At 55.2% G+C, this 24,382-nt stretch overlaps 1 protein-coding gene across 6 annotated transcripts in view; it reads right to left on the reverse strand.

Moving 5' to 3' along the window:
• Positions 1-24,382, reverse strand: part of CUX1 (cut like homeobox 1) — a 372,981-nt gene that overhangs the window by 73,700 nt on the left and 274,899 nt on the right. For 4 of the 6 annotated variants that reach the window (XM_029219959.1, XM_029219958.1, XM_029219954.1 and 1 more), the window contains exons 10-12: positions 17,321-17,425; positions 10,988-11,176; positions 1,756-1,814 (exon numbers count right to left, since the gene is read on the reverse strand). In XM_029219959.1, the coding sequence (XP_029075792.1) occupies positions 1,756-1,814; positions 10,988-11,176; positions 17,321-17,425 (353 nt within the window). The remainder of the gene's footprint in view (positions 1-1,755; positions 1,815-10,987; positions 11,177-17,320; positions 17,426-24,382) is intronic. The other 2 variants (XM_029219960.1, XM_029219955.1) reach the window with 1 other exon arrangement.

Raw genomic sequence — 24,382 nt, forward strand, 5'->3', positions numbered from 1 at the left:
GAGGCTGTCCTGGGAGAGGGTGAGGGCCGGCGAGTGGCCGGGCAGGCGGACCTGGGAGGGAGCAGCCTGGGGCCAAGAAGCCTTGGTTCTCGGTGAGAGAGGTGAGCTCAGAGGAGTGGGTGTGGGCCTGGCCTCAGCCTGGGAAGGGCGGGGGCTCGGGAGAAGGCCTTCAAGTCAGGTTTTTCGATTCAGCACTAGGGAGGGCACACATTGTTTTTGTTTTCGTTTTTTTTTGCGGTACGCGGGCCTCTCACTGTTGTGGCCTCTCCCGTTGCGGAGCACAGGCTCCGGACGCGCAGGCCCAGCGGCCATGGCTCACGGGCCCAGCCGCTCCACGGCGTGTGGGATCTTCCCGGACCGGGGCACGAACCCGTGTCCCCTGCACTGGCAGGCGGACTCTCAACCACTGCGCCACCAGGGAAGCCCCTTTTTTTTTTTCTTTTGAGGTGGGAAGAGGGAAAGGGATGGGGAGGTGGGTAGAGAAGTAAAAAATATACCTCCCGGAAATGCGGTGGGGGAGAGGACAGAGCTCAAAGAAGCTGGACCTACAGAGAGTTGAGGGGGTGTCCAAGGAGGCGTGCAGAGGCCCGCTGTGTCACGGGGGTGAGGATGCTCAGGGAGAGAAGTGAGTGGAGCCCCCGGGAGTCACCCCGCCAGGGAGGAGGCTGCTGACGCAGGGGGCGAGAAGGTCGAAGAGGCCTTCACGTGGGCTTTTTTAGCAAACCCGAGGGAATGGAATTAAGAATCCGAAGAACAGCATGGGGAGTGGGTGTAGGCTTATTTTAAAAGGAGAAATTAAAAATGTCAGCAAGAGCGAAACGAGCTGATGGGAAGAGTAGGAAGGAAGGCACCAGCGTGGCGGGGTCAGCCTGGAGAGACGGGAGGGAGAAGCCGAGACCAGAGGAGTCGTTTCGAGGCAGAGGCTCCGGGAGCCGCGGGCGTCTGTCCCCTCCGTCAGGCAGAGCACTGGGGGGGTCTGCTGAGGGGTCGGGGTGCAGCTGGGGGCAGAAGGGTATGCCGAGGGCGTGGCAAGGCCCCCGGGAAGCAGAGGCGGCCAGCAGCAGGGGAGAGCCCCGGAGCCTGCAGGGACCCAGGCCCAGGGACCCCTCTGCAGTGTTTGCCAACCTGGCTGGGGAGGAGGGGGCAGCTCGGGTGAGACTCTTCGAGGCGAGGGAGGGCAAGGGGCGGCCGGGTGCACTGTCGGGGCACTGCCCGTGAGCTCTAGGCGGGCCAAGGGCAGCTCAGGGGAAGGAGTTTGAGGCGGGAGGGTCAGGCTGGGCGCCGGGGCCCGAGGAAGGAGCTTCTAAGCGTGGGAAAGTGAGCATCAGGTCCAAAGGGTGACGAGCTTTCAGCTGCTGCCTCTCGGGTGGAGGCCGGGGGATCAAAGTCCCATAGTTTAAGCCAGGGAGGCGTGAGGCCTCAACTGGAAAATGTTTCCTTGCTCTGTTCTCCTTCTGTTTGGGGGACTTACAGCTAAAAAGTAAGCTCGTATTTTATATTTCCTACAAAGGCAGTATCTCCCGATTCCATGCAGGTTGGTAACTTTTATGCACAGAGTTCCATAAAAAGTCCAAAGAATTCAGGCACAGGCCTGAGTGCAAACACCCGCCATGGTGAGTAGCCCCGGATGTGGCCCAGTGGTGGAGCCTCAGCCAGGGGCCCCGCAGCTGCCCCCTCGCTGACACGGTGTTTCCTTAGCACATGTCCCCAACGAGCCCTGGCTCGTGAATGGCCGAGCTGCATCTCCAAACTTACTTTAGCTCTTTCTTCACCTCTTCATAGTCAGCCTGTCCTTTGAGTTTTTCTTCCAGTTGCTGAAAACAGAGAGGGATTTTATTAGTGGTCGTGTCTGAAAAAGGCTGCTGGGCTTTGCCATGGACTGAATGTGGTGTCCCCACAAATTCAAATGTTGAGATCCTAACCCCCAACATGGTGGTGGCATCAGGAGGTGGCGCTATTAGCAGGTGTTGAGGTCATGACTGGAATTAGTGACTTAAAAGAGACCCCCGAGAGGCCCCTCTCGGGGCCATGTGAGGACACAGCAGGAAGACGGCAGTCTGTGAACCAAGGAGGGAGCCCTCAACAGACACAGAAAATGCTGGAGCCTCATCTTGGACTTCCAGCTTCAGAACTGTGAGAAACAGAAGTGTCCGCTGTTTACATCACCTGGTCTCTGGTATCCCATCACGGCAGCCCCAACGGGCTAAGACCCTTCACTCACTACGTCCCCTGTAAAGCATCCAGCAGCCCCGAGGGAGCCCAGACATGCACAGTGAAAGGTGACAACTGTGGAGTCGTCCCTTGTCCTTTGCTTGTTGCCTGATGTTGAGTGGGCACAGGCGTGCGTGCACACCACACACACACACACACACACACACACACACACACACACACACACGGCAACCATAAGGTTGTAACATAAACCCCAATGAAAGTAGAAGGAAAAGGCTTTACAGAAGTGGAAAACCGAACAACGAAAAGGCCATTTTCTATGAAGTCCCACAAAATGGCCAACAGGATGAAGAGACGCTCTCCTGGTGTTTTAAAAGCAGCGTGTGGCTTTTCACAAACTACGTGAGGTTAGTTGTCAACACCTTTGGTGGGACCCTGCTGATAAGAGATACGGCCCTTTTGTCACTGAGGTCAGCATCAGATAGGCACCAGGGAAAATGCGTTTGTATTTCTGGAGGGGTCCCCCCAGACGCGCGGGGGATTTTAGCAGCGGAGGCCGGTCCGCTGGGTGGTCACTGCTTTCTCTGACAGATGGTCCTGCAGGGAGGGCCCTGGCAGGGCACCCTGGCCAGCAGGGCCACGGCTGGGCATGGCTGACTCCCTGGCCCTAGAATGCCCTTCAGAGGGAAGGTCAGGGGCCCTTTGGCAAGCTTCCCAGGTGCGGTGATGCTCTGCTGTGCTCCATTCACCTCTGTGAGCTCACTTGGTACCCACGTGGCTGTTTGCGCCCAGAGCCCTGCGGGGCCTTCTTGCCAGGAAGAGCCTTTGCTGTAGAGTGGTCGGCAGAGGGTGCTTCCTTCTCTGAAGGTGCTTTTGGCCTAGTTTGTTTTTGCCCTTCCCCCCTCAACCAAAGGAGTTCTTTGTGGGAAGGAAGACAGCTTGACATAAAATGCAAAGACTCAGCCAGCAGGGGGTCCTGACCCTTTAGCATCTTTCCAAGCCGGGGGCGAACAAATTCCAATTCTTGAATCAACAGGCCCTTCCCATCCCCAGGGCTTCTAGTTACCTTTTTAGGCTCTACTTGACCAGCCACGTCTATGATCACAGTTTAAAGCCGGCTGAGAACATTCTAGAATGTGGGGAGAAGATTCCCACCTGGCCCACTAGCCTTGATGCTCACCTGAATCCCACGTGGCCCCATTTAGCCCGTCTTTTCCTTTTGCCTTTGCTGGCGGTTCCTTGTGTGTGTATTTTCCATTGTGTAGAATTGCTCTGCCCTAGTTCCTTTTTAAGACCTCTTGCCTGTATTACAATGGTTTCTCCTCATAATCAAACAGGGTAGCATGCACTCATTTTCCGACAAAAGATGCTGAGAAGGTGCTCATGAAGACACGATTCTTTCATTCTCCTCCCTGTGCTCGGAGAGTGGGAAGCCTTTCCTAACACAAGATTGCCCAGCGCTGCTGGGACGCAAAGCACCTTCGGAGGGTGGGACTCACTGACGCTGCACGCGGAGCACGCATAAAAAGTGGTCACGTTCAGAGAACGGGAGACGGGCAGGAAGAACGGCAGACACGAAGCTTCTGGACCTGGCACGGCCCAGAACCTGGAGTCAGCTCTGTCACTCACGAGCTGGGCCCTTTGGGCACGTCAATGAGCGGCTCATCTGTGAGACGGGAAGACCGGTGACCTCCAAGTACTGAGCGAAGGGGCACGAGACAAGGAGCCGGTGCAGATGCTGGTACCGAGGGGCCTTCGATGCGGGACCACTGTCGCTGCCAGGTCCTGCTGCGGGTTCCCTCCTGCAGCAGAGCACGGCTGCAGGCCTTCGATCAGCCCAGATCAGAAGGTTTTCGGGCTGGAATCTGTCTGGTTAAATGTGAGTTTTCACTGAGAACCAAACAGCTTCCACTGAGATTTCTGCCATCTGCCTGGGGGGCAGCATAGTCAGGAAGAAACCAAGATGGCGGCTGCAAACCTCTGTGGAGCAGACACCTGGACGGGGGCCTGGCGGGGGGCGCCTCACAAAGCCCGTCCCCACCGAGCTCCCAGCGGAGCGCCGTCTCAGGACCCCGCGTGTGGCGGCAGGCTGGGGGTGGGCCGGGGCAGGAGGCAGGTGGAGTGGGCCCACACAGGCAAGAGCCCAAGTGCCCTCAGCTCTGTTCTTTGGCCAGAAACTCCTTGCTGGGCGCCCGTAACATCTGGTTTCAGGGGGTCCTGCCCGGAAAGGGCAGCAGGTGCCTCTAGGATTTTGCCGAGGCTCGTCAAGCAGCGGGCCAGATCCCAGGCCCGGCTCCGCACCTCACATGTCATCTTATCCAGTTATCGCGACACGTCTGCAGAGCATCTGTCTGTCCGTCCAGAGAAACAAAGAAAAAAAAACCCCACAGGGGGTCTGCACCAAAGGCCGCGGCAGAGCCCGAGGCTGCCCAGAGCAAGTGCAGGAAGCAGTGAGGCACCGGCGGGCTGGGGCCCGACATCCCCGGGCCAAGTCCTGGCTCCACCACTTAGCTGCAGAGGGACCTTGGAAAAGACACTGAACTTCTCTAAGCCTCGGTTTCTTCATCTGTAAAATGGGGATAACGGTACACACGGGACAGTGCTTTCCTGAGGACTAAATGAAACTGTCGTCCCTTGGTACCCACGGCGGATTTGGCTCCAGAAGCCCTGTGGTACCAAATCTGCAGATGCTCTAGTCCCTTACACAGAATGGCGTAGGGCACTTGGCCCTCCGAATCCGTGGATGTGGAACGTGCAGAGACAAGAGCCCCAGCTGCAATACTGAGTGCTTAGCCTGTGGTAAAGCACTCAGTAACGATGGTGACTGTTATTACTGTAGTTATGCCTACTTTATCCCTGGTGGGTGGTACTGAATACGACTAAAGGGTTCTGAAGACACTCTGTGGTCCTCAGTACAGGCGCTCCATTTACGAAGTTCTCCACAGCCCAGTCTGCCACCTCCGAGCGTCCCTGCGGCTCTTTGGCAGATCCATGGAGGAGGACGGAGGCCCAGAGGAGCTCTGGCTGTCTGATGCCGATGGCAGGAAAGGCAGCCCCACATCCTGCGCCCTGAATGCAGAATCCGGCAGGCGGGTCGCCTTCCTGAAAAGGGGCTCTTGTAAAGGAGCCCACTCTGACCTTGTATAGAGAGGGGAGGAAAGGTCTAGGGCGGAGCTGGGCTTCGAGCTCAGTCCCACTTGGCTGTGACCCTGGGTGACGGGCTTAGGCTGTCGGGCCCCACGCTCCTCATGTGGGAAGGGGGGAAGAGTAAGAAGGAGGGTTTCCAGAGGACAGTGGTGAGGAAATGTCGGATGCACAAGCGCAGGCTGCAAGCACCCCTCAAACACGGTGGTTTTATGATACATTAATCACACACGTTTAATACTATAGAGCACGTATGTGGTTCCAGAACTTAGTAGGAGCTCATCAAATGTTTCTTGAATTGCTAGGAGCATTATCTATCTGAAGTTCTTAAAATCCTGGCTAAGACTCCAATAACGAGGTAATTTAACTTAAAATGCAAAGCATTTTGGTGTGCAGCAAATTAGGTACTGAATTTATAAAAGATATCTGTCTTAGTCAAGTTATAACACGGGGCCTAGGGCTACCAACTTAAGGGACCTCTGGCACAGAGTCTAATGCAAAGACCCTTGAAAGACCTCGTCCTCCGGGTCGCACAGCAAGGGGTCAAGGTAGCAACGCGCCTTTGCCGCACAACGGACGGGGCCGGAGAGGCGACTGTTGCGGTTTACAGGCAGCTCTGTCTTCTTCCTCTGGGATAATCGGAGCCAGGCTTTCGGCAGTGCTGTCTGAAGACCCACAGCTCGGGTTAGGGGCGTCGGTGTGTGACCCCTCACCCTGACGTGGACCCCGGGGCTGAGGGGCCACCAGTCAGAACACAGCGGGTGTGACTGGGCTCCCTGGTCCGGGCAGGGGTCTGAGGTTGACTCTGCCTCTCTGGGGTCTGGAACTAGGCAGCGTGCCCCTCCTTTTCACCTGAACGGGGACCCCCTCAGGTCTCCACTGTTCCTTGGTGAGAGGTGGCAGTTACGTAAATTTAGGATCGGCTGAGGCTAGCCTGGGCGAGAAGCCCAGGGACGCCCAAGGTGGGTGCTGTGCGTGCACTACAGGGAGGCTGAGAACGCAAGACAAAAAGGGGAGACCCCCCCCCGCCCCCAGGCCAGGGGGTGGGGAGAGTGACCATGACATTGGAGGCCTTGCCGCCAGCTGGAGAAGTGTGGCTCTGGAGACAAAAGAGGGACCCCTGTGTGGCAACCCCATCACAAGTCACCTCCAACCTCCATGAACTGTGACCCAGGCACAGGGCGGACGGGAGCAACTCCTTCTCACGGAATGGTGCCACCATCGTCCAGGAGGGTCCTGGCTCAATATTTCAGCTACTTGGACATTGTATGGTCGGCTAAGTGGGCCACAAGCTGGGGATCATCTGCAGGTGAGTATCTGGATTTACTCACCCAGTGACCAGGGGCTCGTGTGTCTAAGAGGATTCACCGTAGATTCCCACAATTAGCTCCCTGAAGCATTTCCAGTAATGCCCACCGGTTTGCAGTGAGTTACTTATGACCTCAATGCAGATAACTGGTCTTGAGGCCTCTAGCACGATGCCCCAGAGGGAAGAGGCCCTCGGTTTCTTCCCTCTGGGGCATCTCCGCTGCTGCCTCCCTTCCCGGGGCCCCCTTCACCCCCCTCCTCCCCGTGGAAGGCTCACTGCTTCCTTCAATCTGTGCTCACAGTGCCTTCAAGATGCAGCCAGGACGAGGCTCAGGGAGGCTCGGCTCCTGGGCTCTCTGATACCGGGATGTGTGACGTTAAAACTCACTCGTGCCGTCCAGGGAGGGCAGGGGCCACGGAGGGACACACACAGGCCTCCCCGCTACAGCCATGGGCTGGCTGGCACCTCCTCCCCGAGACAGCGATTATCATCATGCCCACCCGCGGCAAGCGACCAACGGAACGTGGATGTCGGAGCTTCACACACTGAGACGATGATGAGACGCTCGTTAAAAACGCGGTCAAGGGCAGCCCCGGTGCAGAGGAAACACACGGCCGGTGAGGGAACTTATGTAACCAAAGAGGCAGCGTCCAGAATTAAAGGCGCTGAACGAGTGCAGAGAAGTGGCTGCCGGTCTTTGGTCCTGTCCCCACCCCGCGAGGGACACACTGTGCCCCACAGTGGCTCAAAAGGACCCATCGGAACCTCGGGAGGTGGCGTGAGGAGTGCGGAGGGTTGGGGAGGCTTGTGCAGTTTGGAAAAAGGCCCCCAGGTGAATGGAGCACACCTGCCCACCCGCCCACCCGCCCGGTGAGAAGTACTGATCTTTAAAGCAACTGCAGAAAATATCATTTCTCCCTAGGGGAGATGGGCCCCAGTCAGTCTTTCTCACAAACGCCCATCTTAAACCTGAGCTATCGGTAGCATTGTCTCCCGTGCCCTAGCGAGTAGAATGCAGGTGACTGCCGCGTTACACTGCCTCTGTACTGAAGTGTTCCAACAGAAGACCCCAGAATAGTGTTATCAAAAACAGCAGGCTTGCAATGGCAGTCGGCTTATTTCACTAATTACGAATGCGGAATTATCCTTGACAAGCGGCACGCTGCTGCAGTACTTGTCAGATCAGGCAGGAGGAAGCAGCTCCCACTTCTGAGCTGGTTTTGATGTCTCTGAAGGTTACTGTGTGTGGCTAGTGATGGTGAACTTGGCTTGAGAAAGTAGAGTGTGGGGAGAGAGACTGGTAAACATCCAACTGGCAATTTATCCTCATAATTATCAATCAGTTACGAAGGTGAAGGGAAGAAAGCATTAGTTGCAAAGAGAGGGAGTGTTTCAAGGCGCTCGGAAAAGCAAACCACTTAGTCCCCAAACGTGTTCCATTACAGGGTGCACCCCCAGGGGGTCCTGGTGGAGGAGACCCCCAGTCAGCTCAAGACTCCATAATCTCAAGACTTGTCCGTGGGACTTCCCTGGTGGTCCAGTGGTTGAGACGCCGCTCTTCCACTGTGAGCGGGCGCGGGTTCAATCCCTGGCCGGGATCCTGCATGCCACACGGCATGGCCAAAAAAAAAAAAAAAAGACTTGTCCGTTACGCCTCCTGCCCTTGTGAGACCAGTGCCCCTCATCCCTTCAGTGGCCGTCATCAAGCACATTAGCATTTCTCTCCGAGGTCATGGTCAGCGTCCATGGTGAAACCACCCACCACGCCAGGATGCTGAGAGACAGCTGGAGGCTGGAGCATCTTCAGATGTAGATCCCAACCCGAGCCCACAAAGCTGGACAGCACTGTCCAAGATGGAAAAGACGGGGTGTCGGGGGGTTGGGGATGGTGGAAGCGGGAGGAGGAGGAAATGGGAAGCTCAGGGGCAGCTCCCGGCTGCTTCCAGCGGCCACCACAGCTGGGCCCCAGACCCCCGCCACAAAAGCATCAGGTGGTCGATTTGACAGGTCTCATTCATAAAATATTTTTCTAGTAATTGTTTCGCTGCTTAGTTTAGATTTGAGACTATAAATTATACACGTTAGGAGAAAAAAAAAGCCCAGGGTAGTATCTCATTCAATTAACCTTATTCCCTTGGGCGAGGGAGGCTGACGGGCCCATTTGGGGAAGGCTGATACCTTCTGCGTGTGGGTTCGACATCAGGGAGAGCTTCACTCCTGGCGACAAGGGGTTAAGATAATTAAAATCAGAAAAGTCTTGTTACTAGAGGACATGTTTTGATTATTAGATCAGATGAAGGTAAGGGAGTAATAATTTTGGAAGAAGTATTGCCGAATTGTTTCATTAACCGCACAGTATTAAAGAATTCCCCCAAGATACAGATAAAGAACATTAATTTGTGAAACTGCGTTTCATTTTTGGTGAAGGCAAACATTAAAACCTTAACTGATTTAGAAGAAATTGCTCTATAATAAAAAACGTAAGGTCTACAGCCTCCCCCTCACGTAGTCAAACGCATCATGTACTTGAGTCGAAGCCTTTAACTGTAACAAAGGAGGGGAAGGCCAATTATCCAATAGCAGGGCCACTGCTGGGGTCAGAAATGGCTATAACACGAGGAAATGACACTGAATCTGGAAATAAAAAGTGAGTACTGGCACTCAGTGGGCAGGCTGGAGAGCCTCAATGTGACCGGGCCTCAACCATCTCCCCATCCCGGCAGGACCGTCTCCTCCGCGGGGCCCGGGCACCCGGCAGTTTCTCAGACAGTGGATGAAATCCACCCGAAGAGGCAGAGAAGGATCTAGTGAGGATGAGCTGTGGGTGCCCCGGCGCCAGCGAGGTCAGGCCAGGGGGCTGCCGGGAGGACAAGACTTGCTGGAGACTGAGTTCTGCCTCAGAAACATGGTCATGCGTGGAGGGAAAAAAAAAGAAATCTCAATTAAAAAAAAAAAAATCAAAATGGGCCTAACCACATTCTGGAATTACTTTACATAAGAAAAAGTTTTCCTGACATTTTTACAACCAACTCTGATCCACTTTCTTTAGAGCACAGAGACTATAATTGGCAGTCGGTCACTTATCCATTCACACCCGCCTCGAATGGGCGCTGAGCGGGGGCGGGGGGGCCCGGTGGAGCGGGGACGGCAGAGCGGATGCCGCGCCCTCGCCGGTCCTGTCTCTTCCCTGTCAAATAAGATACCACCAAGGAGTCCCTGCTGGCTCTGACGTGTGAATCTGGGGTGCCACGACTATCTCCACATTATGCTAACTTCAACAGATTGGGAATACCTTAAATAAAGTGTAATTAAAAAAATATAACGTAAAAGGTTCTGGGTTGTGAATGTGGGACACCAATTTATGAGAAGCCCCAAGAGGATCTGGCTTTCGGCTAGACTGCTAAAGACGCCGAGGGAGACCAGCGGCTGATGGTGGGAGCTCCCCGTGCTGAAGCAACACCACGCTCCGGGCCCCGGCGCCTGGCACAGGCCTGAGGGTCAAAACCATCCCTGCAGGTGGGGAGCGGGGGCCCACGGGGCTCGGTGCAGATGTGCCCTCCACGAACCCCTGGCTTTCATGTTGTTTGGGCACAGGGCGGGCTGGGGTCTCGGTGTGCTGGGTCCTCCTGCCGGCACCTTCTCCAGGAGCCAGGGAAGGCCGGCAGAGCTGCACTAACGTGTCTGCGGATGGCCTGCGCCCCGACGGCACTCCAGCCCATGCGGCGTGCTGTGGGCAGGTGGGCACCAAGGATCGGGGTTTCTGCAACGGGCTGCGTGCGAGGACAGCTGACCAGGAGGGACGTGCCACCTGGGCAGGGGCTGATGGGAGGGGTCAAGGCCCATCCCACCTCGCTGCCTTGGGCTTCAGGGCTCTGCTTCCGGCTGCCTCACAGAGGTCAAGGCTGCCATGCCTGCTGTCAGGACAAGGTGTTCTCCAGACAAGAGCCCTGACGGAGCTTCTGAGTGACGTGTCCAGGGGAACCTCACGCCTCCTTATACTGGTCTCACTGGAGGGAAAGACTTGGCTGATGGCTGGCGCTCACCTGAGATAAAACCCCAACAGTCACTTCTGCTTTCAAAAGAGAAGGAATTTTAACCATGACCTTTGCAGACAACAAAAACGAGATACATGTGTGCAACGGCTACGGCGGGGCAAATGAGTTAGTTGGCTTTGAGGCGAGACCCCCACCCTGCCGTGGTCACTATACTGGGGGCCGAAGTGCCCCGCTGAAGAGCTCGGGGTGTCGGCGGGGAGCCGGACCCCCCGTGCCGAGCCCGGGCTCCTTCCGGGGCCACATGGGAGGGAGGTGGGGTGTGCGCGTGCGGCCCTCCCCCGGCCCCTGGGGCCCCCGGCGCCCTTACTTTGAGGGTGCTGTTCTTGGCACTCAGCTGCTGCTCGAGCTGGGAGATCTGGCTGGCCGAGTTCTCGCGCAGCTTCGTGAGGCTGGCCTGGAGTCTCTGCACGTCCTCCACCAGCTGCGCGATCTCCCGCTCTTTGGCGGCCAACTCAACTTCCAGGCTGGAGCGGGTGAGGACCTCTATGGCCTGCTCCTGCGGAGGAGAAAGGAGATGACAAAACCGCGCCGGCCTCAGACGGGCGCTTGGGGTTACCGGTGCTGGCAACCGAGGTGAGAAGCAGGCAGTGGGAAGGATGTGGTTGGTGGTGTGGATGATACAGCATCACGTCCTGCCTCTGCTTGGACCGCACCTGCCCGTCACCCTCCCCCCGACCTTCTCGTCTGCACGGGGAGCTGCCACCTGGATTCATCTGTTCGACAAGCATTTACCGAGTACCCACCATGTAGCAGGCACACAGCAGGGGACACAAGGACAGAAGTCCCTGTCCTCACAGGGCTTCTGGTCCAGTGGGATGGGGCAGGGATGAGACGCTTTAAATATGCTTATCAAAGAGTGTGTCAGGCGATGATAAATGCCACGGAAAAACTGAAGCAGGGAAGGGGCAGCTGGGGCTTTTAATAATGTGGTCGGGAAAACCGCATTGAGATGGTGACATTTGAGCAGAGGCCTGAAGGAGGTGGTGGAAAGGGCCTTGCTGATGGCTGGGGACGCCAGAGGGGAAGGCTCTGAGGACAGCTCCTGGAATGTTCCAAAGCATTCGGATTTTTTGCCACAAGATGAGATGCAATGTCCTTTTGATTCATTACTCTGTTATCTAGAAGCTGAGATACTGTTTGACAAACTGATTCTCAGAGTTAGCATTTTACAAAAAAGAGTCAGAAGACGTGGAAGGTGCATATTTGGAGTTCCTTTGCGCAGGAATTCTTTTGATAATTGCTGTTTTAAAAAACTTACTCCCCACCCCTCAGATGTGCTCATTTTGGAAAAAATGCAAAACAGGGAAAAGGTATTTTTTTTTTTAAGTCAAATTCATATTTCCACTTCCCAAGGATGAAAGCAGTACTCTTCTCAAGTTTTAGAAGTAATCATAGCTCCTGAATGGTTCTGGAAGCTTGTCTGGAAGTGTTCTGGAAGCGCCGGGCGGAGCCCTTCTGGGCACGACTGAGGGGGGCAGGAAGGGCAGGACTGCAAGGTCCCTGTGACGGCAGCGACCTGGGGATGCGGCTCACGCTGCAGTGTAGAACGCCACCATCCTGGCTGTTATCCCCTTGCCCCCGGAAGTGCACCGCTGCACACCTTGATTTGGCCTATACTGGGGCGGAAACAGTGGCAGCTACAGCCCCAGTTGGCAGGGGCAGCCCTGCCATTCCATGCATGATGTGCCTGTCACAGGGTTTTCACCATTTGGGGACAGCCAGTCACCATGGAAATAATTTTTCATATCTCCCTCCCAGGAAATTAAGGCCTTTACCATGTAAGAATGTGAAGTTTTGTGGGCGAAGAAGTGAGCCCCTTCTGTCTCTGGTTTGTATAATGTTATAAAGTAAGTCCTTCACTTCCCCTAACTTCTGGCAGATCTGCCCGTGGCCCTGGGGCCCCAGTGAGCATCTTCCCGCCAACTTATTAAAGAGGCACATGCTGTCCAGACCAGTTCTGTTCAGCGTGGGCTCCACGGACTGGTGCCAACTCACACACCGTGGCTGGTACACAGTGAGACAAGCACAGAAATTGAGAGCAAGTGTTTAGAAACTTTTATAGCAATCTGACTTTGCTGTGACACTTTTATTGTCTTTTGTAAAACTATCAGTCTGCAGCAGATTGGAAATTCAAAACAAAACAAAACAAACAAAACCATCCTTCACCACAGAGAATTTAGGAAGCGCCGCCCTAGACAACTCTGGCCAGAACCCAGGTCAGGAGCCAAGGGACCGCAGGCAAGTCCTGCCAGCAGTGAGGACAGGGGAGGAGCGCATTGGGGGGCGGGGGGTCCTGAGGAGGAACGGGGGGGGTGTAGGCGGGCTGGTGGATCTTGCTCCATCTCAGGGCGGGGACCCCACAGGCGGGCACAGGGGTGGGAGGGGCAGGGGGCAGGGCACGAGCAAGGGGTGATCAATGCTGAGAGGCCGGCTCGAAGAGGACTGAGCATGTTGCCACCTGAAAGGGACTGCTCGGGAGGGTGGCAGGAGGGGCCTGGACTTAGCAGGGGGACACGATGAAAGTGATACCCAGGGAGGTTGGCCTCACGGTGCATTTAGGCTGTGGCACGGTATCTAATTTAACTTATTTATCAGTCGTCCAACCTGAGGGATGGCAGCCATAGCAACCGTTTACAGCGCTCTTAGGGAAAGAACCTGTAAAACAAGCCCAAAGGTGATCTGGGGTTTTCAATGGGCGAGTGCAAATCACAGCAGGGATGAGGGTTCAGAGAACCTGTGTAAAAACAGGAGCTCTCAGTGTGGCCCTAGATCCAGGATGGGTACCGGGGGACGGGCAGTCCCAGGGTACAGTTGGCTGCTCAACTCTTGGGGCCCAGCCTGGTCTGGCCACAAGCTGACCTTGTGACCTCAGGCACATCAATTAACTCATGAACCCGGGCCACAGATTCCTCATTCATAACAGAGCAGACACCATTTGTGTCTCACATAAACTAAGTGGAGGTGAGACAACATACCCCAAAGCAGCAAGACCTTGGAGTTAAGACAGAAAACACCATCCTACTCCGAGCGCAAACGCGCTCGCTCCCACCCGCAACACGAGGGCTCCTGTTGTCCCACCGCGAAGACGCAGCAGAAAATGGAGGAAGAAACAGACAAGGGCCTGGGAGTTGACCAGGGGCTGCGGGTGGAGGGAGAGGCCCGCACCTGGGTGATGGAGCTGGGCCTGTCGGTCCGTGGGCACCAGCTAAAAGGAGATGGTAGGACAGGGCGCACAAGGTGCTGGGTGAGGTGGGGGGGTGAGGTGGGGCGTGGAAAACTGCAGGGGGGTCGGCGTCTGGCAGTTCAGGTGCCCTTGAGATCATTACTGAGAAGGGAAGCAAAGGTGGATTCAGGGACTCAGGACCACTGGCTCCCTCGTGTCTGTCCAGGCCTCGACTCAGCCGCACCCAAACCCCTTGGGAGCTGGGCCCTGCCCTGGCAGCTGTGGTTCAGGGGGCTGGGGTAGGGCCCAAGGACTCCCTCGTCATTCTGATGGGGTCCAGGGTCAGGACCCTGGCTCGGACAAGCCTTGGAAGGAAGGAAGAGAAACTGACTTCCCTCAGTCTGACAACAGGTCCTGGTGGGCACCAGAATGGGGTCCCGAGAGGCCGTCCCAGGGGGACCTGCCCAGGCTCCAGGCTTCAGAGGTGAGGGCCTGCGTTCCTCACGTTTCCCAAGGGGAGAATGAACCCAGAAACCGAAGTCGCTGAGGGAGTACCCCATTAAACTTTGTCCCTCGGAACCGTCCGCCCCCTTCTGCCAAACCGCTTGTGTGAACTATCACAGGTCACGTAAATCCTCCTACAGAGACCAGAACACCGAGGCCTGAAGAAGCCAGATAATGATCTCTGTTACCCTGCAGCCATTTTCACACGAGATGAGAATGAGATGCAGGAGCATCACTGAACACGAGGGAAACCTGATGTGCGGTGACGGTGGGCCGGGACCCCAGCCTACGAGGCAAACACTCGGAGTCTAGGCTAATCTCCCCGGGGAGGGTTGAGGGAGCGAGAGGCTCAGTTTTCCTTCCTTCTCTTCACCCCGCTATTCCTGCCGACACTAAGTGGCCGACATATGCCGACTATGTCCAGTATATTCACCTGATGGACAGACAGGCATTTAGGTTTAAGGCGGCCTGGTGTGGTGCACCAGAGCCCCAAGCTAACATTTGCCTGTAAATACGTGACAAAGGGCCTGCATGCCTCCTGTCTCCTTGAATGCGCACGAGGCAGGGGTGGCTCGATGGAGGGGTAAAGAGTGGACTTGGGAGCAGGACAAACTTGGGATCACATTCCAGCTCGGTCATTTCCTAGCTGTGCGACCTCGGGCAGATTACTTAACTCCTCCGAGCCTGTTTGCTTACCTACAAAATGAAGGTAATAAAACCGTCCTCTAACGACTGTGGCATCACGACGCAGCAATGACATAACTGCACAGAGTCCCGCCGGGCCCCTAATGCGGAGCAGGGGCTGGCTGAGTGGCGGCTCGCCTTCCAGAATTGGTGATTCCAATGGCCCAATGGCCCGGTTTTGGCTTTTGCTGGATCTACAGACTCCACCGTTTCTCTACCCAGTTCTGCCAGCCAAGCCCAACAGACATCGTGCCGCTGGCCTGGTTTCCTACGCTTGCTCGTTTGCTCCCCAACGGGCTGCCGGGCTACACGGGAACGTGTCCCTGAGGGGAGCCCTGGCAGGGCCGGCTCGCGGGAGGCTGAAGCGGTGCCATGTAAACACTGCGCTTAGCCGATGCTGAAGTGTTTAAGCACCCCGAGGATCCACAACTTGCTCTACCTGCGAAAACATTCATTTCCTTCTGAAATGTTTTGGTTGCTACAGTCCAGGATGGTGCCAGAAATCCTTTCAATCAAAACATTTAGCTCAGGAGCCCCGGGTAGACACAGGATGCACGGCTTTCTCTAGAGGAGCCTGAGCGACCACAGAGGCCAGGAGAAGCCGCACCGATTCCATCCTCGAGGGCTTCCTCCCGCCTCGGCTCCGGTGCTGGGTCCAGTCCAGGTAAACTTGGACAAGGGGACCGTGACACAGCCAAGGGGACATTTCAGGCAAAATTAATACCAGAGTCCATGAAGTACAAAGGTTGTGATGGTTCCTTAAATGGAAAACTTTTCTCTGTAGCCTGAAACACTTAAGTCATGTTTTAGTTAAGGTGAACTTAAAGACAGAAAACAAAAATCCAGTCTTAAAAGGGGTCCTCACACTAAAACTTTGCTTTGGACCCATTCCTGGGGAATAATTTAAAAGCTCCGGTCTGGGGCGGCAGAGGCCCCTGCCGAGTCCTGGCTTGGCTGCTGGGGCCAAGCGTTCTGGGGCAAGGGGTTTACATCCAGGGAGCTTCCGTTTCCTCATCTCTATAAAGAAATAACAATGCCCTGCTTCATGGGTCGGGTGGGGGTAGTGGTAGTCAAACTGATGTGTGACCTTATTACAGCAGCACATCTCCCACTGGACTGTCCTCTCTCCAGGAAGGGCCTGGCTCGTCCCTCCTGGCTCTCCCAGGATCCACTGCGGGTCCCGGCACACAGCAAGGGCTCTCCAACCCTTTATTAAATAAAAGGACAGATACAAGTGCAATTCACCCATCACAGGCCATCAGAGCTGCAGGGACCTCAGGATCACTTACTTCCTCCTTATTCTGCACACCAGGAAACTCAGGCCTCGTAAGTGCCACCACCTGAGTTAATCACTGTATGTGAACTAGTGACGGAGTTGGCTCTGAAACCGGGGCTCCTGGACCAGAGTTTTGATGCCAACCACAGCCAGACTAACCGCTAAGGTTGGCTGAGGACGGATTATGTGGCAGGACGTGCTCTAAAGGCTTCGCTCAGAGTAATTTCCAGAACCCTTGTAAAAACCCATTTTATGGATGATGCAACTGAGACTCAGGGAGGTTAAGCCACTTGCCCCAAGTCACACAGCTGGTAAGCTGCAGAGCTGGGTTCGGAACCCAGGGGCTTGGCTCCAGTGGCCACGGTCTTAATTACGCCGCCGCTCTGTGCTGCTGCACAGCACTGAAGGAAAGAGTCTGGAGTCCGATAGTTCAACGCCGCCTTGATCGAGCTGGGAGAGTTCCAGCTAAGAGCAATTTTCATTAGTCTTAGAAAAATCAGAGGCAAAGGTCTGAGATGTGTGCCTGGCTCCTCTTGAATGCCCGCACGTCAGGAGAGATCCTGACTATCACGCGGGCTCAGAGCGGGTTGTGTTATTACCTCCCCCGCTCCTCCCACGTCATGAACTGTTTTCCACTCTGGAAGGACACATCCAGAAGACCAGACCTCCAATTTTCCTGTGCAGTCCTGCAAGCCTCCAGCCTCGGATCGCCACCCATCTGCCAGCGGTCCACCCACCAGTCTAACTGGGAAGATGCTCTCTTGGTGATGGGCTCTCCACCGGGTGGGCGTCACGCTGACCACCAGGCACCGATGCACAACCAGTAAAGCTCTTCCCTCTGACACTACTGGGTTCCATCCCCAGGCTGTTACACGCACTCCCCACCGAGACAGCAGGGCTGTTTCAAGCGTTACCCCCGAAGGGGCGCTCTAAAGCCAAAGAAGAAAGCGGCTGTTAACACACAGAGGTGCAGATGCGAGGCGACGGGGACCCCGCGGGGCTGGGCTACCCACCACGTCCGGCGCCTTCTGGATCTGGGAGGCCAGCTGGAGAGAGTGGTTGGCCGACAAGAGCTGCTCCCTCAAGGTCTCCGCCTCTCTCTGAGCCACCTCTGCCCTCTGAAGGAAGTGAAAAGGGTGGAAAGAGAAAGTACATTCAGTTTAACAACTGACAATTATTACAAGAAACATTCATCAATTCATGCCTGACTGACTATAATTGATTTTCCTAAACACTCGACCTAATAAATGCTAGAAGAAAACAGAGGGTGTGATGGATTTTTATTTTAAACAGTACAAGGAAGAAATAATTGAGCGATTATGACAGTAATTTAACGCTAGGAGCAAGGAATCCCCTGCTGATACTAGCGCTCCGGCCCACTGAATTTCCCAGACTGAATAAATACAAGTGGAAATGGAGTCTTTTGATTCAATTTCTTTCTATTCTCATAGCCCAAGAAGATTTTATTGCAGGATTACTCCTGGGAGTAATTCTCACGGGTAAACAGTGAATTAAAGACACTCTGGCCATTCTCCTCCTAAAAACACGCACAATGTTGTGGCTGTTTTCCTCCAGCGAGTATTTCCATAAACGCACGGGGTGTAAATACCACTTCTTTTGTGAGGACCAGGCTTATTTCAACGTATTTAACCCTTCACCCGACCAAGTTTTCTAATGCTGAGGCTGGCATTTCCAGCCAGCCAGGCCAACGAGGGGCTGCTGAGGGGGTGAGGCCGAACAGAGCCGCCACAGGGAGGAGGCTGCAAGAGGAACGAGTGGACGCTTCTGTCATTTGCTGTAATTCCCGGACAAGGACACCAGCGCTCCGGGGAGCAAACCAGTATTTCCCACTGGTCAGCGAGAACAGTCACTCCAGTGCCCACCTCCCAAGAGGACACCGTGGTGCAGTGGGCAGGAGCCGGGCATTTGGGACCAGAGGGATGAGAGCAGGTCACCTAACTCAGCTCACCAAGCCTCCACCTTCCCATCTGTAAAATGGGAACACCGTCTCCCTCCCAGGGACCTCGCGAGGATTAACGCCCAGAAGCGCCCTCATTCATAAGTGCTTTGTTAATGGGCTTGTCGTCCTGATTTTACAATGACTGAGACGAAATGCAAGGATGGGGTGGGAAGCTGTAGCTAATTGACACTGGGCACGTGGACTGAGGAGTGATCGCTGCTTCTTTCTACCAGACGTACATTCTGCTCATAGAAAAGATGAACAAGAAAAGCCTGGCTGACTAAGGCTATTTCGTGTGTTTTCTTATTCTGTGGTGTGACAGTGCGTGCCTACTAATTGCTAAGAAAGAACTGAAAAGAGAAGCAAGAAGTTAGCCTGCCCGGTACTCGCCAATCCACCTAGTTGTACGAGGACTGGGTTTGGCAGCCTTAAGTGGTTCTACGACGGCGGCGCGGCCCTATCTGCTCTGCATCCAGACATATTAGGGTATTTCTAACAGTAGCTACTCCTGCTCAGGGTGGTGCTGGGGGCCGCCCGCCCCGCCGCTCCAGGAGCTCCTGGAATTGCACTCAATCTAATTCCCACGGCGCCTGGGCGGGCCTGTCTGTGCTCGAGCAGCCACTTCCCACCCTCCGCTGGAAACCGTCTAGAGGCGCCCGTGTCAGGAAAGGCGGTGATGTGACCGGTATGGCCAAGGTGCCAGGGGTGACTTCTGGTTCACGATAACTGCAGGAAGCTCTCCCCTTCAGTGAAAAAGATTTCCCCTAGTTTGTTTCCAGATGAGCCACTCCACGTTTTTCTGATAATCGAGTCATATTACTGAAAAGTTTACTCTCGTCTTTCTCGTCAGTTATACTCTTGGGCATAAAACCTCCATGGCTCTGCCAGGAAGAAGGTGTATTTTGACATATTTCTAGCCTTTCTGACTAAGGAAAACAGTGCTTAGCCTAGTGGAGAAGCAGTTCTGGTGGCAGCCAACGAGGCAGCATCCCCCCGCCCCCGCCCGCTAACACTGGCTGTGAAATGTTCCAGAAGCACCAGAGCTGGGGCAGCCCGGGCAGGGGCTTCGCAGCCAGGATCTCACGTGGGCATTTCGCTGTTGGGAGCAGAGTGCTGTCCCATCAAAGGCTGGGGGCTCACAGAATAAGGGATCTTAGCTGTGGATGATTTCACCCTCGGTTTTCATAATTTCTCCAGAGCTTCTGCACTTTGTTCAGTTTCCAAGTTCACGTACAGTCATGAACCTGGGGCCTGTCCTCGGTGGTCACAGCCTCTTATCACGTTTAAGCTGACTTGGCTGCTTCACTGTAACTCTTAAAAAAAAAATCAATTAACTAATTAATTAATTAGGTTGTGGCGGGTCTTAGTCGCGGCAGGCGGGCTCCTCAGTTGCGGCATGCAAACTCTTAGTCGCGGCAGGTGGGATCTAGTTCCCTGGCCAGGGATCGAACCCCGGCCCCCTGCATTGGGAGCGCGGAGTCTTAACCACTGTGCCACCAGGGAAGTCCCACCCTGTAACTTTTTGATTGTTTAGGATTTTTATTATTTATTCAGGATTTATAGCCTGAGTACATCAAAAACAAAACGAAACAAAGCAAAACGAGTCGAGGTGTTTGTGCCGCTAAACGTGCGCAAAGCAGAACAGCTGAAAGTCAAAGTGGGCCTAAGAGCTGCTGAGGGAGGGAGCGGGCACTGGACGCCGGGAGCTGCTGCGGTGAGTCTCTGTAGCTGTAAATGCAGCCCAGCCGCTGGCGGCTGAGGCGGAAGGAAAAGGGTGCTGTGCTGGGTTGGCTCCACAGTCTCCCTTGTTGCCAGGGTTTCCTATCTTCCCCACGACCACAGTCCGGCCAGATGAAGTTGTGTTTCTAGAACTGGAATCAACGTGGGGAGGGGCCAAGCTCTGGTGCTGGTTTCTGATCTGGACACCCAGACACGGGGGCCGTAGCTGCCATGAGACATCCAGCTCCCCATTTCCACTGACGGGACTCCTCCTCCCCTGTCCCTGCAGAGGCAGAGCCTGGGGACCACGGCCAGGGCCCCGGTGGGCAGCTGGCGGCATCGTGGGTGTGACTCAGCGGCCACCCCACGGTGAGAACAGAGCCTGGCCGAGCCTGAGCTGCCCTCCTGAGAGATTTGCTGGCTGTTTCTTACTTTCTGTTCTTTGCTGAGAAGTGAGGGTAAATGCTGGAAGCGTAAGGGAAAGGAGAGCGCACATGAATGAATGAGGGCACTGCTTTGCATTTTGGTGGTAAGTCCAAAGATAGAAAGGGCGGCCCTACAGGACAACTGGGGACCAGTGAGATAACACAAGCCCGGTGCCCAGCGGTGCCACCAAGCGGTGACAGGCGTCCAGTGAAGAATTATTATTATTATTTTGGGCCCTGGTGTGTGCTGCCTCTGGTGGCCACGATTCTTTCCTTATCTTAAAATGAGGAAAAACTTTTTTTTTAGTTAATTTATTTTTGGCTGCATTGGGTCTTTGTTGCTGCGCGCGGGCTTTCTCTGGTTGCGGCGATCGGGGGCTACTCTTCGTTGTGGTGCACGGGCTTCTCATTGCAGTGGCTTCTCTTGTTGCGGAGCACAGGCTTTAGGTGCGTGGGCTTCAGTAGTTGCGGCACACGGGCTTAGCTGCTCCGTGGCATGTGCGATCTTCCCGGACCAGGGCTCGGACCCGTGTCTCCTGCATTGGCAGGCGGATTCTTAACCACTGTGCCACCAGGGAAGTCCCGAGGAAAAATTTTAAAATTTAAAATCTTAAAATTTTTAGGGGAAAATTACTAAAGACTGTAGCTGGTCTTCAGGTTAAACTCCAGCTTCCTTCAGCTGTCACCAGGAAGTCATAAAATGTGGAGAAGCACGGCCGGTGGGGCAGACAGAGGAGGCAAAGGCAGAGGCTCAGGCGGCTGCAGCCTGCAGGGGACGGCTGGTGAGGCCGGTCACAGCCCTGGGCCCAGGGCCCAGGGCAAGGGGGCTGTGCTCAGGGGTTCCCTTGCGGGGGGTGTTTCCTTCTCCCCCAGCACCAAGGCTGGGATGTGAGGGAATCCTCACCACCTTCCCTGTCGGGCAGGCTTCCCCCAGTTTACCCATTTAAGGTGTGGCTTTGAGTCCCCTGGTTTTATATGGTGGTGGTGGAGGCAGGTGGGGGGGTGTCTCTGATCCAGCCTTCTGCCCAACCTGGCCCTAGGCTTTGTCTCTTGTCCCCTTTATATGTGTGGCCATGAAAGCCCACCTCTGGGGACACCAGAGGTGAGCAAGTCCCTTTAGTGACACAGCAGCCATGTGAGCTGGCCAAGGGCAGTGAGTGCCCCCAGGGAGACGGGCCGCGGCTGGGCACACGGGTCTGCTGGCAGGCTGTCCCTCCTGCAGTAACTTCCCAAGGCTGCTGGAGCAAACTACCACAGATTCAGTGGATTCAAACAAGACCAGCTTATTACGTCATAGTTCTGAGGTCCGGCGTCCGCTGTGGGTCTCACTGGGGTAAGATCAAGGCGCTGCAGGGCTGGTCCCTTCCTGAGGCTCCAGGGCAGGATCTGTTTTCAGCTCCTAGAGGCTGCCCGCATTCCTCGGCTTGTGACCCCTTCCTCAACCTTCAGAGCCCGCAGTGGCCACAGTCAAATCCTTCTCACACCCCATCGCTCTGACTCTTCTGGCTCCCTCTCTGCACCTACGGCCCCTGGTGATTATGGGGGGCCCACCTGCATAACCCCAGGGGCCCTCCCGTCTCAAGGTCAGCAGATTAACAGCCTTAACTGTGCTCTGCAGGTAAGTGGACCTATTCACAGGTTGTGGAGATTGGGCTGTGGACATCTCTGGGGGCCGTTCTTCCGGCCACCGCAGTCCTCAAGGACAAATAACACATGTGGACCATTTCCAGGAGAAGGCAAGCTCTCCTCGGGGATGACTCCACAACCTGCTCCTCTCAAGGCCCCGGTCTCTGGAGGGAGAGAAAAGGGGAGCATGACTACGGAGACCAGCAAGCGACCTTCCAAGGGAACAGATGCCATCGCTGTGGAAAGTGCACAGCTAACTTCCGGTCACCCTTCCAGATCAACACCCACACTCCCCTGCGGAGGACAGCTAGGGCCCAGAGGTGGACCCGCTTCAGTGATGCTGCAGGAGAGAGGTCAGAAAGGTCCACCGAGAGAGTTACCGCCACACATCCCAAGCTGGCCCCGTGCTTGGTGGCCGGAGTCCCATTTGGACCCCCTGCCTGTGTTTCTGGGGGACTCGATGGATACTGATTTGGATTTCTTTTCTCGGGTCGGCCAGGCTGAAAGCTGGACCTACCCCAGCGTCACACCACCTGCATAAACGCAGACTGTTACAGCCCACAGACTGCTGAGTCACAATTTCAGAAAAGCCATAAGAGCAAATTTCCCTACCCGCTCCTCCCCCCCAAAGCTCTGAACCTTTACTGTCACCAATTAAGACAGTATTAATACAAGCACCTCCAAGTCGGACAAAGAGGTGTTAAGTGAGACCCAGCCCTAACTGCCCGTCACCAGTCGGACTCTCTTCCACTTCTCCTCACTAGAAACACGAGTACTTCAGCGATAAGATAGAGCTTCAGGTCTCAGTAGAACATTTTGACTATAAACCAGTGCAAAAATAATGTTATATGCCAATGAAGTAGTAAATTGCTCCTCCCGGGGCTCTCCCCTGATGGGCAAGGCATGGAACCAGACGTCTGGCTGCGCCTGGCCCCGGTACCCCTCCTCCGGCCCGGCCCGCCTCCGCCTCGTCGCCACGGGCCCCGCATCATCCCTGCCCTGACATATCACAACAGCTGCTTACTGCTCTCCCGGCTTCCAGTCTTTTCACTCCCCTCCGTTCTCTGGATGCTTAACCAGAGCGATCCTTCTAGAACTCAAATCTGTGTCTCACTCCCGCCCGTGATTCTCCACTCTTCTCAGGATGAGGCCCTCCCCACACCTGGCTAGACCCCCTCCTCTGGGCCCACCTCTCCGCAGGGGCTTTACGGAACAGCCTGGAGCCCCCAGAGCTCAAGGAGCCCTTCCGTACAGGCCCTTCCTTGCCTGCCTGGGCGCTGCCCTCCTCCTTGTCCCCCCGGGGAGTTTTTCTCCTCATTGAGTCATCCCTGTTGAGCCGCTGAGCCACCGAGTCAGCCCCTTTCTGTTTGCTCTGTGTCTGACCCTCCACCTCATACTCTCAGCGAGGGCTGGCCCACATCTGCCTGCACAGCTCTGGTGACGGGGAGCTCACTCCCTTCGGAGGCGGCTCCGGGCACCTCTGCATCGGGAGGGAGTTCCCTCCCATCAGCCTCTGCACTTGGCCGTGAAAAAGCCCGACCCCTTCCCTGGCCAGCTGGCCAGGTGCAAGGCCAGAATCCACAACCGCTGCCCTAGGCCTTCCCCTTTCTAATCTCTTAACATCCCAAGTTCCTGATGTGTCAAGTCTTTCTGTCTTCTTTCCCTGCTCCCCAAAGAACAGGGATGTCCCCAGACCTCCCTGTTTCTTTTGTGTGCGGGCCCCCTCCCCGTCCTGGCCATGGAGTGGAGCCTGAATGCATTGCATGTGCCTGGTTTCCTTCTAGTGTGTGTGGTTTTCCAGGACAAACGATAAATCCCCGGGCATGAACTAACTGCTACAGCCGGCTGCAGAATCACCATCCCCTTCACTCCAGAGACTATTTCTACTAATGTAGCCTGAGTGGCTGGTGAGACTCTCCTATACCTCTCCCCACCCCCACTGTGCTGGTATCTTCCTGGGCAGGACTTCAGAATTCTCCCTGCGAACCCAGGCTTCCTTAGCAACTACAGAGCACGAATTTAAGCACGCACTTACACGTGTTTTACCTCTAACCCGCAAAACAATCTTGTGAAGGAAGTACGAGCAGACCTCGTTTTACTGCGCTTCACTTTATCGTGCTTTTTACTAACTGAAGGTTTGTGGCAACCCTGTGTTGAGCAAGTCCACTGGCGCTATTTTTCCAACAGCATTATTTTAAAGTTAAGGTATGTGCATTGCTTGTTTAGACATAATGCTAATGCACACTTAAAGAGACTTCAGTGTAGCATAAACTTAACTTTTATATGCACGGGGAAGCCAAAAAATCTGTGTGACTCCCATCCTGATACCCGCTCTGTTGTGGTGG

This window comes from Monodon monoceros, unplaced genomic scaffold, assembly GCF_005190385.1.
Source record: "Monodon monoceros isolate NGI ecotype Baffin Bay Population unplaced genomic scaffold, NGI_Narwhal_1 Super_Scaffold_13, whole genome shotgun sequence".
NCBI lineage: Eukaryota > Metazoa > Chordata > Mammalia > Artiodactyla > Monodontidae > Monodon > Monodon monoceros.